The sequence below is a fragment of the Taudactylus pleione genome, unplaced genomic scaffold, assembly GCF_031769625.1.
Source record: "Taudactylus pleione unplaced genomic scaffold, aTauple2 ptg000842l, whole genome shotgun sequence".
NCBI classification, from domain to species: Eukaryota; Metazoa; Chordata; class Amphibia; order Anura; family Myobatrachidae; genus Taudactylus; species Taudactylus pleione.
In genome coordinates this window covers 3,220,995-3,237,013 of record NW_028285244.1, presented here as the reverse complement: position 1 = coordinate 3,237,013, position 16,019 = coordinate 3,220,995, and the positions used below count along the sequence as shown (strand labels likewise).

Below are 16,019 nucleotides of genomic sequence, written 5' to 3'. Positions count from 1 at the left end.
CTGTGCTCCTTACTTACTCCTGTAATTTTTTGGGGGCGAAGGTGGTCTGGCTCCTACATTTTTATCCTGGCTCCTAGATTTAAGAAAAATTTGTCAAGCCCTGCTATAAGGGGTACTTCCACATCGGTCTCATGGCGGTGGTGAATGCCAATTATGAATTTGTGTTTGTGGATGTTGGCAAGAATGGCCGTGCTTCAGATGGTGGGTCGTTCAAACAGATGGCATTCTACCAGAGGCTCACCTCCAAGACCCTCAAGTTGCCGACAGTGGAGGAAACGAAGCACAGCCTAAACTTTGTCTTTGTGGCCGACGAGTCTTTCACATTACACAAGAATATCATTGGCGTGCTGTGTCCTGCATAACTTTCTACAGCGCAAAGCAACCTAACAAAGGGCAGCTGGCACAGCTATGCCAGACGACCCTGACCACCCTGAGGAGATTGGCCAGTTGTAGTCTGTGGCAACACTTGGACTGCAAAACACAGAGACTGCACAGGTAAAACAAGTGAGGAAGGAATACATGGCCTATTGTAACGGACCAAGGTCAGTGCCATGGCAGGAGGACTGTCTCAATAACAAAAAATGGAGTGGACATTTGGGGAAAGGAAAGTAAGTAATGTAAAAACAAAAAAAACATGGTTTGTATGCACTTGGGGCCTGATTCTGTAAGGATCGTAATTGCAAAGCTGCACGCAGGCTATAGATATGATGTATGCACGCAGGCTATAGATATGATGTATGCATGCAGGCTATAGATATGATGTATGCACGCAGGCTATAGATATGATGTATGCACGCAGGCTATAGATATGATGTATGCACGCAGGATATAGATATATGATGTATGCACGCAGGCAGCTTTGCAATTGCGATCCATATAGATATGGTAATGCAGCAGAAGGCATCATGCCTCCTGTGCATTATTTAACTGAGCTTAACTTGTCCAACGCAGCATCGGTAAATCTGCGTACCATAGGCCGGCTGTGGTGATCTATGGGGTCCCACAGCCGGCCACCACAGTTTAGAGGAAGAGGCCAGGAAATCTCAGTCACCCGACGAAGAGCCTGGCTTCTTCCCTCCCCAACACGCCTCCATTTTCCGATAACAAAGGGCATCGCCGCCCCCTCCCTGCCCACAAATGGTAGCAGACTGTCAATCACTGACAGTCTGTGAGCGAGTTAGTAGGACCCGTTCTGCACACTCGTAGAATAGGTTCTGCATCTGCGCAGATTCCCAAACATCAGGAATGTGCGTTCAGCAGTGCACTAGCGTGCACTGCTGAATCAGGCCCTGAGTCTCTACTTATCAAACCTGCCTCGGACCCCATGCTGACAACTTCGGCCACCTCCTCTTCTCCCTCTCGCTCGGCCACCAGAACAACCGACCCTCACTGAGGTACTTGCTCCAGAAGAAAGGAGATTAAATTATAATACCACAAGGTGGGGTGGTACACATCATCACGGAGACTCCAGATCTTTTGGACTCTTCCACCTTCTTCCGCTCTTTCACAAAAACAGTCCTGAGATTCTGTATCTTACTCCTCACCCATGAAACTGTTGCGTCGCTGTAGTAGTAACTGCTATACTGGACCAACTTGTCAGACCCTGGGATGATTGGTCCTTAGTTTTGACTTCAGTAGCCGGGGGGCTAGGGTGAATCGGAGGTAGGAGACGGGGTGGCTCATAGGCTATTCCCAGATGTTTACGAGACATAGTCCAGGGCGCGGAGTCTAATCCACTAAGTGGTGATCACCAGTGACCCCTCCAAGCGGGACATAGGTATATGTGGCACCCAGTGAACAGGTCGCGGCCCCTAGAGTAGGTATCTGGGAATAGCAAGAAGGCAAGAACAATACTGACTAAACTAGAGAGCCAGACACAGGTAGTGAAGGTACTGGCATTACAGTCTCTGACTAGCGATGGTACGGCTAGGAGAGGCGAGCAGGTGATTGCGTATCCAGACGCTAAGTAGCGATGTGACTGGGACGACCTTGGATGCAGAATAGCGGTGTAAGCCGACTGAATGGATGTCAGTCAAATGACGCAGAATGGACAATAGATCGTCAGTGCCAACACACGAACGATCTACAAAAAATCGTGTACGAGATTGACAAATCTTGCCTGATGTAGGCAAGATCTGAAGATGCGATGTATGACCTGCGGGTACACGCATCGGCATTGTGATCGATTTGGACATATTTTACATGATTTGTCATTCCGATGCGATGAAATCTGGCGAATCGTGCAAAATATAGTCTAGTGTGTACGCACCGTTAGGTTGCGATTAAGATTTGGGTTAGTAAAGACCCTTATGGTAAACAGTATGGTTGACATTCACAATACCACAACCAAAAATATTGCTTGACAATCCCCATAACTCTCATTTATAATTCAAACACCATCATAGAAGATAAAAATACAGCGTCCTGGCAACCATAGCTGGGAAAATGGGTGCAAAAAAACCATGTACTATAGCTGACATGTAAGCAAGTCAGCAACAGGCTGGGTGCAGGAAGAAATGTAATACTAGCTGACAATCTGATATCACCATACGACTGCTGGTGCGGTTTACCGGATATGAAAAAAGTTCTTCCTGCACAATAATGGGGTACAGTGCTGCCGTGTACGCTTAACAACAGGTGCAGCTACAAGGCAGAGGGAGAGTCGGGTGCTCTGGCTGCTACAGGACAGAAGGAGGGGGGAAAGGGGGCACACACCTTGGATCATACAGTGTAGAAGACCTATACCAGGCTGCTATAGTGCAGAGGGAAATGGTGGGAAGCACCCAAACTCAGGACCTTATACACAGTTTAATGCATATGTATTCGGTAATAATAGAATTCTGTTCTACCCATTATCTCATACCTGTTCTTTCGGCTTGTTGTCACTGGAGGCAGCTACTGGAGCCTTTGGCATGTCGGCCTTTGGAGACACAAGCAGAAGATCACGGGGCTGTTTGGAACGATCCTTGTCCTGCTGCGGTGTGTCTGGCTGACTTGTTGAGTATGGTTTTTCTGCTTTGCTTACTTTTGAAGCCCTCCATTTGTCATTGTTTGCAGTTGTTGGGCTACAGTCTTCAATGGGCGACAAATTATTGCTTTGTAAAAACCTGCTATCATCACGTTCCTTCTGATCCAAATAGATGCCTGGATTGCGGACTGCTTGGCTCACTAAACGCTGTATTGGGACACTGGCAGGGCTCTGGTTCTCTTGCAAATCAGGCATCCTTTTTCTATATGACTCTAGGCACAAATACAATACAAACTCGTTATCCACTGTATTTTCATTGCCGTCATCATGCCCCTACCACTGTACCCAACCTGTGCTTCCACAGCAGTAAAGGGACCAACGTAATGTCACTATCAGCGACTTCCCTGGTTAATAGCACCCCCCACAGTGCTATTGGGTAAATCTGCCCTGACCACCCCCATGTAACCTGGATCTAACACTGACTGACATTACAGCTGTGGTTGGATCCAGGATGCAGTCACACTCCCAATGCTGACCATGAAATAGGCTTCCAGATTAAAGGAAGAAACCATCAACAACAAAAAAGAGTTATTAAAGATTTACTTTATTATGCTACCAAGAGAAAGTCTTACCTCGGTTAGGGGTTCATTAGAGGGAATACATACATACGATTGGCCGGCGGTTCAAATCCCGACAGCGTGGGCCCGGCAGGGGTGAAAATCCTAGATAAGTATTTGCTAACCTAATTTTACCCCCTTAGGGGTACCCAACCCTAACCTCCCCCCCCCCAAGTGCCTAACCCTAATCCCCCCTCTAAGTGCCTAAACCTAACCCCCCCTTCCCCTAGCCTAAACCTATCCTCCCGGGGGGGGGAAGGGGCTAACCCTAAGTCCCCCAGGGAACCCTAAACCTAACCCCCCCCCCCCCCAGCGGCTGTCCGCACCCGGTTTACCTTCGATCGGTAACCCAGGCGTCGGGCTCCCGGCGTAGGTCGAATGACCGGCGTCAGGATTTAGACGCCGGTCATTATACACCTGCCGGGATTAAACAGTTGGGATGCAGACAGTCGGCATTTAGACCATCAGCATCCCGACTGCATCCCCATTGGAGGGAGGTTTATGGGTGGGCAGAACATATAATAATAATAATAATAATAATAATAAAAAAAAAAAAATCAAACATTCCCTTCAGGAGACTGATGTCGAGGACTTCTCCAATATATCCTGTTATAGTAGAGAAAAGGTATACCTCTCCTCCAGCAACCCCTGCAACACTACCCACTTCTGGAGTAAGATAAATAAAGACACAAAGGATGGCTCCTCAAACTCAATCAGGTATTCCCTAGAAAGGATGGTGAAAATCCATTGCTTTGCTGAAGAGGTCTCCCAGATATCCTCAACCTCAGCAAACAACCTGCAATTGGTCCTTGGCAACAGGAGACAGTACAGTCCGAATGACTTGGAGACCGCACTCATTAAAATTAAGGGGTAAATTTACTAAGATGAGAGTTTTTAGAAATGGAGATGTTGCCCATAGCAACCAATCAGATTCTACTTAGCATTTAATTAGCACCTTCTAGAAGATAATAGCTCAAAACTGATTGGTTGCTATGGACAACATCTCCATTTCTAAAAACTCTCATCTTAGTAAATTTACCCCTAAGTGTGTTTTCTCTGTGCCACACTAGCTTGAGAGGAATTTGAAATACCCTCAGAGGGAGGTTTCTGGAAGGAGTGACATAATAAAAATAATAAAATAAATGGGTATCAGTGTACACCTCTAGCTGGATTTAAAGTGCCTACATCCTGCCAATGGTTGAAGTCCAAGGGGACGATTCAATTGTTTTCGGCGGCGGCCTCCTGAGGTGGCGAGCAGAAATGTGCGACAAATCTGTGGTTTGGGCTACTGTTTGGGCGCTCTAACCAGAACTTTAGACGGGTGTAGCCGTTTTCCGCGGCTAAACCTGGTCTAATTGGGTGTGACAAGCGCAATATTTAATGGGCGCCCAAAGCAAATTAATTGCTACATTAATTAGAGCGGCTAAAGAAACAATTGAATCGCCCCCATATTATTATAAACTGTTTCTTAGCCTAAGACCAAAGACAGACTGGACTAAGGGCCTGATTCATCGCGGATCTCAGTGGCAAAGACACACGCAATCAGTCGATTGCTGCATTCTGCGCATGCATCACAGTGCGCAAACTAGCAATTACGATGGGGACTGCGTTTGCAGAGGCTACGCAGAGTGATTGACAGGAAGTGCCGTTTGTTGGTGGTGATGGGGGTTGCGTTCCGTAGTGAATTAGGCCCTAAGAGACTGAGAAAATATTTAGCGGGGATTCACTGCCAGCAGACAATGGGGAGCAGGGAGTTGTTGATTGGTAAAGATAAAATGTAATTCCTTTCCACAATACTGCTCTGAAGAAATCACTAGCAAATGGTGATAAAACGCATCAGCATTGAAAAAGGACATACTATATATAAGGAATTTTTTATTAATTATTGAAAATACATACTCCAGATTATCCAAATTATACCTACTCTAGCAACTATTAGAATAAAATCAGATAGACGTGATTTGCAGCAACTCGACGTGGCATCAATTCCACTAGTGGACGGAAGATCTCTGGAGAGATGTTGACCCATGCCACCTGCGTCTGGATAGCTTCCCACAGCACAAATATTTGTGGGTACAGGATCTTGGGTGCGAATGGACATCTTCACCAAGTCCCATAAATGCTCCATTGGGATCATGTCAGACGAATGTGGTGGCCATACCATTCGTCGGAACTCTCCTGAATGCTCCTCAAACCAATTCTGGACAACTTGGGAACGATGATACAGTGCATTATCCTGCTGGAATATTCCATCATTGTGGGGGGTACATGAAGTTCATGAAGGGCTGCAAATGGTCATCAAGCAATGCAACGTAGCGATGACCGGTCAATGACGTGTTCAAGCAGCTGCGTCAACATACTCCACACCATTATGGAATCACCACCAGCCTGCATGGTTTCTTATTGAGAACTGGGATCCATGGTATCATGGGGTCTGCGTAAAACCACCCGAACCCCACCATCAGCCCAAAACAACTGGAACTGTGACTCATCAGACCATGCCACGTTGCCAGTCCTCCAGAGTCCAATTAGCGACGTAACAAGCCCAGGTGAGGCGCAGTTTCCGGTGTCATGTGTTAACAGGGGCACTCTGGTGGGTCTTCTGCTCCCATATCCCATGGAAGCTAAAGAACTCTGCACTGACCTACTGGATATGCGAGTGGAACCTTCCATATTGAATGTGGATGTGATTTAAGCCAGTGTTGCTTGTCTGTTACCACGGACAATTCTAGCTAGGCGCCTCTACTCTTAATCAATAAGCACCCGTGGTTGGCCACTGCGCTGTCCACGGTGGGTGGTAATGCATTCCATTAAGTATTTCCAGTTCATACGGCACCCTAGATCGTGGAATGTTGAATGTCCACACAACTTGAAAAATGCAATGTCCCATCCGTCGAGCACCCACTATCATGCCTAGCCAGTGTTCAAACTGGCTCAGGAGATGCAGTGATTGCGTTGAGTGAGAAAAACTGTGGGTCCCAGGGACCCCTCGCACTTTAAAAATTTGGGATTCTACTCCACTGTTTCTAGGTCCCATCACATATTATGGGGGGTGAGGGCAGGCAGCAGTTGGGACAGTACTGGGGGCAGATAGCAATTGGGGTAGAGGGGGCTAAGAGCAAGCAGCAGCTGGGATAGACCTGTGGGTTAAGACAGGAGGAAGGTGTAGAGCTGGCGGTAGAGGGGAGTAAGAGCAGGCAATGCTGGGGTAGGGAGGGGGTAAGTGCAGACAGCAGCTGGCGCAGTTCTTGGGGGCAAGGAGGGGGTTAGGGGCAGGCAGTAATGGGGGTAGGGAGGGGGAAAGGGTAGATAACAGCTGGGGCCATACTGGGGTTAAGGATAGATAGAAGCTAGGGCAGTACTGGGGGGCAAGGATGGGGTTAGGGGCAGGCAATGCTGGGGGCAGTGCTGGGGGTAGGGAGGGGGTCAGGATAGCAGCTGGGGCAGTAATGGGGGTAGGGAGGGGGTAAGGGTAGATAGCAATTGGAGCAGTGCTGGGAGTCACCTGCCGGGTCACTGTTGTCCGCCTCCAGCCACCTCCTGTTCCACGCAGAGCCCACCTCCCCGGCCTCCTGTGTGCAGAGAGCTGGCTGAAGGAGTCGGAGATGGAGCGCTGGTTGCTGGAGGGGCCCGGCACAACCGACAATGCTGCTGCAGCCAAGGAGGATGCACGTTCGATGCAGAGCCTGGAGAGCACTCTGGCTGACAGGGTGGGAAGGAGGAGGTCTCAGGTGGAAAATGGATGAGACGTTGCTGGCGGTGATTGGTTGCTGCGGCGCAAACAGCACACACGGCATTCCCTGCAGTACCCGCTCAGTTTTAAAAACTGGGTCCCTGACTGCCTGTAGCTCTTAAAACGCACTATATTGCATATTTTGCAATCACTGAGATTACAACTGATGCAGGTCTTGCCATTTCCAAGACGGCACAGTACGTTGACATATGGAGTCAGTCCAAGGAGGACTGAGGCAAGCAAGTGTGTATACAGCCCAGATAGGGGTGTGGAAGCCAGTCAGGCTGCTAGCTATAGAGCCCAGTGTGACAAGCTAGGCCATTGGGAGGTCAGGAGGCCGTGTACAGACCTGCAGGTGACAGGGAGGACTATAAAATCTCTGTGTTTTCTGAAGTTGTGGCAGCCAGGCCAGGCCAGGCGACCATGTCTAAACCTGTGAGAGACAGGACTATAAAGACTGAGGGCATGATTAATTACCGATCACACCTGCGACTACGCCACGCAATCGCCCGATTGTTGTGTTCTGCGCATGCATCACAGTGCGCGAATGTACCATGCAGACCCATTGCAGAGTGATTGACAGGAAGATATCTGTTTGGGGGGTGGTGACGGGGAGGGTCGGTGAAACGCAGGCGTGCCAGTGCGTTCGAACACCGTTACAGGGGCGTGCATAAAGCAGCCACTGCGATGGCATACGCAGCTTGAGCTCTCATTGCGTACAGGAAGATTAGCACTTTCTGCGTAGGGCCTGACCTTATGCAACTGTGTGCGAGGCTCCGATGTTACCTATGGTTTCGCAGACTTGCAAAGAATTATGGATGTGAATAGGGGGAAGTGGGCGTCCTTCTATTGTGCTGCGATGGCATAGCGATCGCAGACATTAGCATATTTTCGCAGTGAGACTGCGTGCGTAATCGCAGCCTAGATCCGTAAGGTATCAGGCCGTGAGACTGTATTACGTTTGCAGACTAGCTGCCCATTATAGAGAGGGCAAAAAGGAGAGGGGGGGGAGGAGCAGGTGCACACTATAAGCACTAAGAATACAAATGATCAAAATATCTATAATAGACTGCAATAATTAACATGGTTTTAAATGTAAGGTTTCTTAGTACATGTTTGGCCAAAGATGTTTGCCCACCTACCACGTCACGGTGAACCTTATACAGGTGGGTCCCTAACATCTCTAATACTAACACACTAATTAATTTATCTAGGTCTTACCTATCATAGAGCCCATTACATGTGTGTACTGCAATGCAAGGACCCATACCAGTTAAAATCACCTGGGGCAGGCAGGAAGAGTGCTAGCCCAAAGAAGGGGTCTCACCTTCAGAATGTACCTTAAATACACACACACAGGAAATGGGAGGGGATGGGCTGCACATCCTAATATTAGACATGATAATAGGTGCTACCATGCTGAGACCAGTAGTTCTACAGCAAAAAGGAGAGGGGGGGAGGAGCAGGTGCACACTATAAGCACTAAGAATACAAATTATCAAAATATCTATAATAGACTGCAATAATTAACATGGTTTTAAATGTAAGGTTTCTTAGTACATGTTTGGCCAAAGAGATGTTAGGGACCCACCTGTATAAGGTTCACCGTGGTAGGTGGGCAAACATCTTTGGCCAAACATGTACTAAGAAACCTTACATTTAAAACCATGTTAATTATTGCAGTCTATTATAGATATTTTGATCATTTGTATTCTTAGTGCTTATAGTGTGCACCTGCTCCTCCCCCCCCCTCTCCTTTTTGCTGTAGAACTACTGGTCTCAGCATGGTAGCACCTATTATCATGTTTAATATTAGGATGTGCAGCCCAGCCCCTCCCATTATAGAGAGGGGCCAATAAGTGAGGTAGTGCCCTGCACTTTATTATTTTGTTCCTATATGCTGACAGTAAAGCACCATCCGTTTCATTTAACCTGAAAGCTGCTTGTGATATAGAATATTTGAAGGCACTCACCAGACTTTGTAGAGATAACCATAAATGTATTCAAAACAGTAACAGCGTATTCAACGTTTCGGTCCCTTGTGTGGACCTACATATCATCAGCGGCTAGTGTTCATTCTAGAAAGGGCACACTGGTGCGCGCCTGCGAGATTTTCATCACTCTAGGGGGCTTGCCCAGCACTCATGGACATGCTGGGATGCCCCCAAGCTCTCCCCTCACTGTGAATAGATGCCGTGAGCACTACATTGCAATTTTTCCCACCAGGGGGACACTGCGGCCCACAGCAGGTTGTTTTAGTGGGGAGCAGCCATAAGGACAGGGCGCATTATGCCCTTTTGAAATCAGGCATGGCGCAGCGCCCCGCTAAAACAGCCTAGCGGGAACGCGAAGCATCATCAAGGAAGTGAGCAATAGAGTCATGGCCAACTCTGCCTTAAATAATCAACATCATTAATAAAACATATCTACACCTGGGGAACATACCTTAACCCTTACCTCTTACAGTCAGGTGCATAAATATTGGGACATTGACAGAATTTTCATATTTTGGCCTCTATTCACCACCACAGTGGCTTTGAAATGAAACAAACAAGATGTGCTTTAACTGCAGACTTTCAGATTTAATTTGAGGGTAATTACATCCAAATCAGATGAACGGTGTAGAAATTACAACGGTTTCTATATGTGCCTCCCACTTTTTAAGGGGCCAAAAGTAATGGGACTATCAACTCAAAAGCTATTTCATGGACAGGTGTGGGCTATTCCCTCGTTATTTCATTATCAATTAAGCAGGTAAAAGGTCTGGAGTTGATTCTAGGTGTGACATTTGCATTTGGAATCAGTTGCTGTCGACTCTCAATATGAGATCCAAAGAGCTGTCACTATCAGTGAAGCAAGCCATCATTAGGCTGAAAAATCTAAACAAACCCATCAGAGAGATAGCAAAAACATTAGGGCCCTCATTCAGAGGCGGTCGGAGGATGCAAGCGGTCGCTCAGAAACTGGGCGGCCGCTTGCATCCTGACCGGCCGCCTCTGTTTCGGTCGTTAGGCTGTGGGTTTACACCCACAGCTCTAACGACCGCTAGGGTGATGGTCGCGATGGTCATAGACCATCGCGACCATCGGGGCTTACGACGAGACCCTAGGGTAGGGTCTCACTTGTCGTAAGCCCCGGAGAGCTTCTGGCTCTGTCAGAGCCGGAAGCTCTCCACTGACATCACTAGTGATGTCAGTGGGGCCTCCCCCAAACGGCAGGCGTTCCCATGGGAACACCTCCGTTTGGGCTGCCACCCCCCCGGCCCGCCTTCCAAACGGGGCGAGCTGTCTATCAACATGGACAGCTCGCCCCCTTTGGAAAGAGACCCGCTACGACCTGCGCTGTCGGTCGTAGCGGGTCTCACGCATGCGCATGAAGGAGCCGGCTCCCTCGTGCGCATGCGCACTGGACAAACTTCAAGGCGGCCGTGCGGTCGTAGACCGTACGGCCGCCTCTGAATGAAGCCCTAGGTGTGGCCAAATCAACTGTTTGGAACATTCTTAAAATGAAAGAACGCACCGGAGAGCTCAGCAACACCAAAAGACCTGGAAGACCACGGAAAACAACTGTGGTGGATGACAGAAGAATTACTTCCCTGGTGAAGAAAAACCCCTTCACAACAGTTGACCAAATCAAGAACACTCTCCAGGAGGAAGGTGTATGTGTCAAAGTCAACAATCAAGAGAAGACTTCACAAGAGTGAATATAGAGGGTTCACCACAAGATGTAAACCATTGGTATGCCTCAAAAACAGGAAGACCAGATTACAGTTTGCCAAACAACATCTAAAAAAGCCATTACAGTTCTGGAACAACATCCTATGGACAGATGAGACAAAGATCAACTTGTACCAGAGTGATGGGAAGAAAAGAGTATGGAGAAGGAAAGGAACTGCTCATGATCCAAAACATACCACCTCATCAGTGAAGCATGGTGGTGGTAGTGTCATGGCGTGGGCATGTATGGCTGCCAATGGAACTGGTTCCCTTGTATTTATTGATGATGTGACTGCTGACAAAAGCAGCAGAATTAATTTTGAAGTGTTTCGGGCAATATTATATGCTCATATTCAGTCAAATGCTTCAGAACTCATTGGACGGCACTTCACAGTGCAGATAGACAATGACCCGAAGCATACTGCAAAAGCAACCAAAGAGTTTTTTAAGGCTAAAAAGTGGAATGTTATGCAATGGCCAAGTCAATCCCCTGACCTGAATCCGATTGAGCATGCATTTCACTTGATGAAGACAAAACTGAAAGGAAAATGTTCCAAGAAGAAGCAAGAACTGAAGACATTTTCAGTAGAGGCCTGGCAGAGCATCACCAGCAATGAAACCCAGCGTCTGGTGATGTCTATGCGTTCCAGACTTCAGACTGTAATTGCCTGCAAAGGATTTGCAACAAAGTATTAAAAAGTGAAAGTTAGATTTAGGATTGTTTAGTTTGTCCCATTACTTTTGGCCCCTTAAAAAGTGGGAGGCACATATAGAGACCGTTGTAATTCCTACACATTTCACCTGACTTTTAATGTAATTACCCTCAAATTAAATCTGAAAGTCTGCAGTTAAAGCACATCTTGTTTGTTTCATTTCAAAGCCATTGTGGTGGTGAATAGAGGCCAAAACATGAAAATCCTGTCAATGTCCCAATATTTATGCACCTGACTGTATATGGCCAACATATATCAAGCTGGAAACCATATATATCGATATACTAATTCTTCACACTAAACGTCGTATGCATCCCACTGCGGAACGCCTACGTCACTTCTTCCTAAACTTACTTATGGTGGCCGGAAATTTCAACCAATCGTGGCACATATGATACACAGCCCAGAAATGTTCTTTAACTTCAAAAAGTCGATTAACAACCAGCTTGCGTCCCACAAAACACATGCAATGACCTTATGCATCCCACAGTACCAATTGCTTGTATCTATAAACTTTAGCGATCTATTATAACATCTGTTAGCTCCATATACTCGTATATTGGGCCTGATTCAGCATGGTTCGATATTGTCGTTGCACAGAGGTCTGCTGCAAAAATATGCTAATGACTGCAATCGCAAAGCCGTCGCACAGCCAGCATAGAGACACTCACTACCGCTATCTCACATCCATAATACCTTGCAGTCCTGTGTATACATCGAGTAACATCGGCCCCTCGCGCAGAATTACAGGGTCTGACCTGCCGCAGAAACTGCAAGTCTTGTTGAACGCAGTGATTACACAAGCTGCGTATGCCGTCTCAGTGGCTAATTTATGCACGCCCAGGAAACGGCGTTCAAACGGACACACGCCTGCTTTTCTCTGACCACTCCCACATCACAGTATGTCACTCCTTCTGCGATGGCTTTCATTCTGTTTGAGTGACCGTAAAGCGATCACAATGCTAACTCACGCAGGCACCACCAACCGATCTGCGTACGCTGATAGCGATCTGTGCTGAATCAGGCCCAGCGTATACGAGTGAACTGTACCTTGCTACCTCTCTGTACATAACATATTTCTTTTCTAATCTGTGGCACCGATTTTCTATCTCAATAAATAGAAATGTCCCACCTATAGGTATGCGTAGTTACAAAATACTGAAGTACAATCACAAATAACTTCACAGCAAATCACTTTATCTCACCTCTGAGGCCCTTCTGTGAGCTGGATTGCTCACACGGCCTCCCAGTTGCTCTCTGCGGTTTGTCTACATGGGCTGGGTGGCTCCCAGGATGCTCAGCATCTAGATGTGGATTGCAGGCAGGTGAGGACATTGTATCCTGGGGACAATTAACATTATCAGCAATCTGGTTATAGTCATCGAAACCAGCCACTTTGCAGAGAATCCCCCTATCCATCAGATCTTTCATCTTGTTAAACAGTTCATTTACAGTTAGACGGTCAGTGGTAACGTCGTGTAACTTGTGATCATTCACTAGACGTGATGTCGGCTTGGTTGTAATCAGTGTATTTCTTTTCGGATTCACGTTTGGTCTGGCGGCACTGAAATGTGGAAAGGCCTGTAGGGCAAGGTATTCTTGATCGAAGGTAGTTGGGAAATTATCGGTACGAGCTCTTGTCTTGGCCATTAGGTGCCTAGCTATTTTATTTATATTTTTAACGGGATCCATCTTATTTTAGTGAAATGTTGTCCAAAAGAGCTTCAAGGCAATCACAAGTTATGGTCAGGATCAATGGACGGGCTTTGCTTCTTGTTGGTGTGGAATATTGAGAATCCCATGCGGATTGTTACAGGCATTCACTATAGGAACATCTTCACTCCACTGCAATCTGGACAAGAGGATAGAAAAGTGACAAATGCTTATTAGGCTATGCACAGAACGCACAATGTACATCGCTGGGCAGCGGTTCCGTTTATCGGTTTTGAAGACATGACAGGCTGGGGCCGATTCTGAGCGGCACGCAGCAGCGCTTATTGGCGGTCACACATCTGCGAGTTTATGCAAATGGCCTGCAAACTCCTTTCCTTGTGTACATGCAGCCGAATGTGCGAAGACTGAGAAGCCCCCGTGCACATTGGTGCGTCCTTGTACACCACTATCGATCACACCTTTATATATTGCACCAGCCCTATGGCAGAGGCAGTGTCTTACCTGACCACAGCCTTCGATGCTGGCAGCTGTGCGTCTGGCAACACAGTCACTTGCACTGACACGACACTCCCCTAATACGCCCACTGAACGGCCCATTTTTGCGTGCACTACTAGGTGGTTAAGGGGTTAGTGTTTGGACACTTACCTTAGTGGGTCGGGATTCCGAATTTCAGGATGCCGCTATTCTGACTGCTGGTATATCGACCACCGAGATCCCGTACACAGCCAATTATAGTGTTCACTCTAGGTCCGGCAGCAGGCAGGGCGCCGGACCTAGAGCTAGGGCACTTCTGCGTGCCCGCATAGGGGGTGTAGCCAAAGAAAAGGGAGCGTGTCTTTATGACGCATCCCCTTTTCATCACTCCTGGGGGCGTGCCCGGCACTTATGGACATGCTGGGCAGCCCCCAAGCGCTGCAGTCACTGTGATCTATTCACCGGCGCTGACCGCTGCGCCGCCGTTTTGACCACCCGCGGGACACTGTGATCCGCGGGTGGAGACAGAACCCGCAGGCTGTCTCAGCGGGGTGCCGTGCTGGAGGGCAGAAACCCTTCAGAAATATGGCAGGGTGCGGCACCCCGCTAAAATAGCCTAGCGGGAACGCTACTTTATACGTATTGGTATACCCTTGTGTACAATATAAGGGGGGCAATTCAATTGTTTTCACCCATTCAATAGTTTTTGACAATTGACTAAATTGTTTTTGGACACATTTCTGTCCGCACCCTCCTGAAGTGGTGAGCAGAAATGTGCGATAAGTCTGTGGTTTAGGAGCGCTAACCAGGACATTTTACATGGCTAAACCTGGTCTACTTGGACGAGACATAAGCAATAAGGCATGGGCATCCAAAAACAATTAAATATCGCACCCCAACCTTCCGTCACTTTAGATGGGAGATCGGTCGCGATGAAACATTCGAAACATCCCGAAAGAAAGTGTTCTATAAATTCCTTATATCTATTGGACACAAGGATGTGATACCAACATGTAGTGTTCACTCTAGGTCCGGAGCTGGGCAAGCCATCGAACCTAGAGAAAGGGTACATCTGTGTGTGTCGAAGGCGCGCATGCGCCCGGCATCCATTCACCGGCGGTGACCGCAACACCGCAGTTTTCCCCACCCGCGGGACTTAACTGCAACACGCGGGTGGAGACGGCACCCGCAGGCTGTTTCAGCGGGGCGCCGCTAAGGAGGGTAGGGTGCTGTGTGCCCTTTAGAAACAGGGCAGGGCGCTAATAAAAGCCTAGTGGGAACGCTACAAAACGTATTACACTTTGGGGCAGAATCAATTAGCTGCAGTAAAATCTTTGTTTATCACGGCTTGACCTACTAATGCGCATACCGCACAGAAACTTCGCTCACCGCTAAGTCTGTTAGGAGGGCATCCAATTAGTCTCAGGGTTTACCCCGCAGCTAATTACCCGCACTGGGAGATTCAATAAGCTGGGTTTACCCCATGCATTAAACTACAGATGTGGCCTTTTCTGGCCGACTTATCCTCGTAGCTCCTGAAGCTGCAAGGAAAAGTCAACGAGAAAAGGCACCATCTGGGGTTTAACTTATGGGGAGAACCCACTGATTCTGCACTTTAGCGAATCAACAGGTTAGTGCGCGTTAACCTCTTGTTTACAGCGCAAGGAAAAATCTATTTTATTTAAATCCCACAGCTAATTGAATTCCCAAAGTATTTGGGGCTCTTCAAGGAGTACAATTACTAAAGTGCAGGCTTTCAGAAGTGGAGATGCCCATAGTAACCAATCAGATGCTAGCTATTATTTTCTAGGTGCTAAATAAGTAGAATCTGATTGGTTGCTATGGGCAACAACTCCACTTCTAAAAACCCACACTCTAGTAAATATACCCCAAAATGTGTCGAATGGCAGTTTTTTTCATTTTTTTTTAATAACAAGTTTTTCAGCAAATTGACTGCTCTAGATAAATTTGGGAGTGCCTAAATATACATGCAAGTTTAAGCCTCTTTTAAAAATGTGTTTACAAAAGAACCCTGTAACTCCTACCTGCCACCAGTCTTATCCATCCGGCACCTCCATATACCTGTCCCACATCGAAACCCATCATTCTGCAGAATATCAACC

General features: G+C 47.4%; 1 protein-coding gene across 3 annotated transcripts in view; it reads right to left on the bottom strand.

Annotated features, from left to right (window-relative positions):
• The window catches only part of LOC148474470 (uncharacterized), a 60,205-nt gene that overhangs the window by 39,266 nt on the left and 4,920 nt on the right, over positions 1–16,019 (bottom strand). For all 3 annotated transcript variants that reach the window (XM_088458550.1, XM_088458552.1, XM_088458551.1), the window contains 2 exons: positions 12,953–13,599; positions 2,864–3,240 (listed from right to left, as the gene is read on the bottom strand). In XM_088458550.1, coding sequence (XP_088314676.1) covers positions 2,864–3,240; positions 12,953–13,439 — 864 coding nt within the window. In that variant the 5' untranslated portion in view covers positions 13,440–13,599. The remainder of the gene's footprint in view (positions 1–2,863; positions 3,241–12,952; positions 13,600–16,019) is intronic.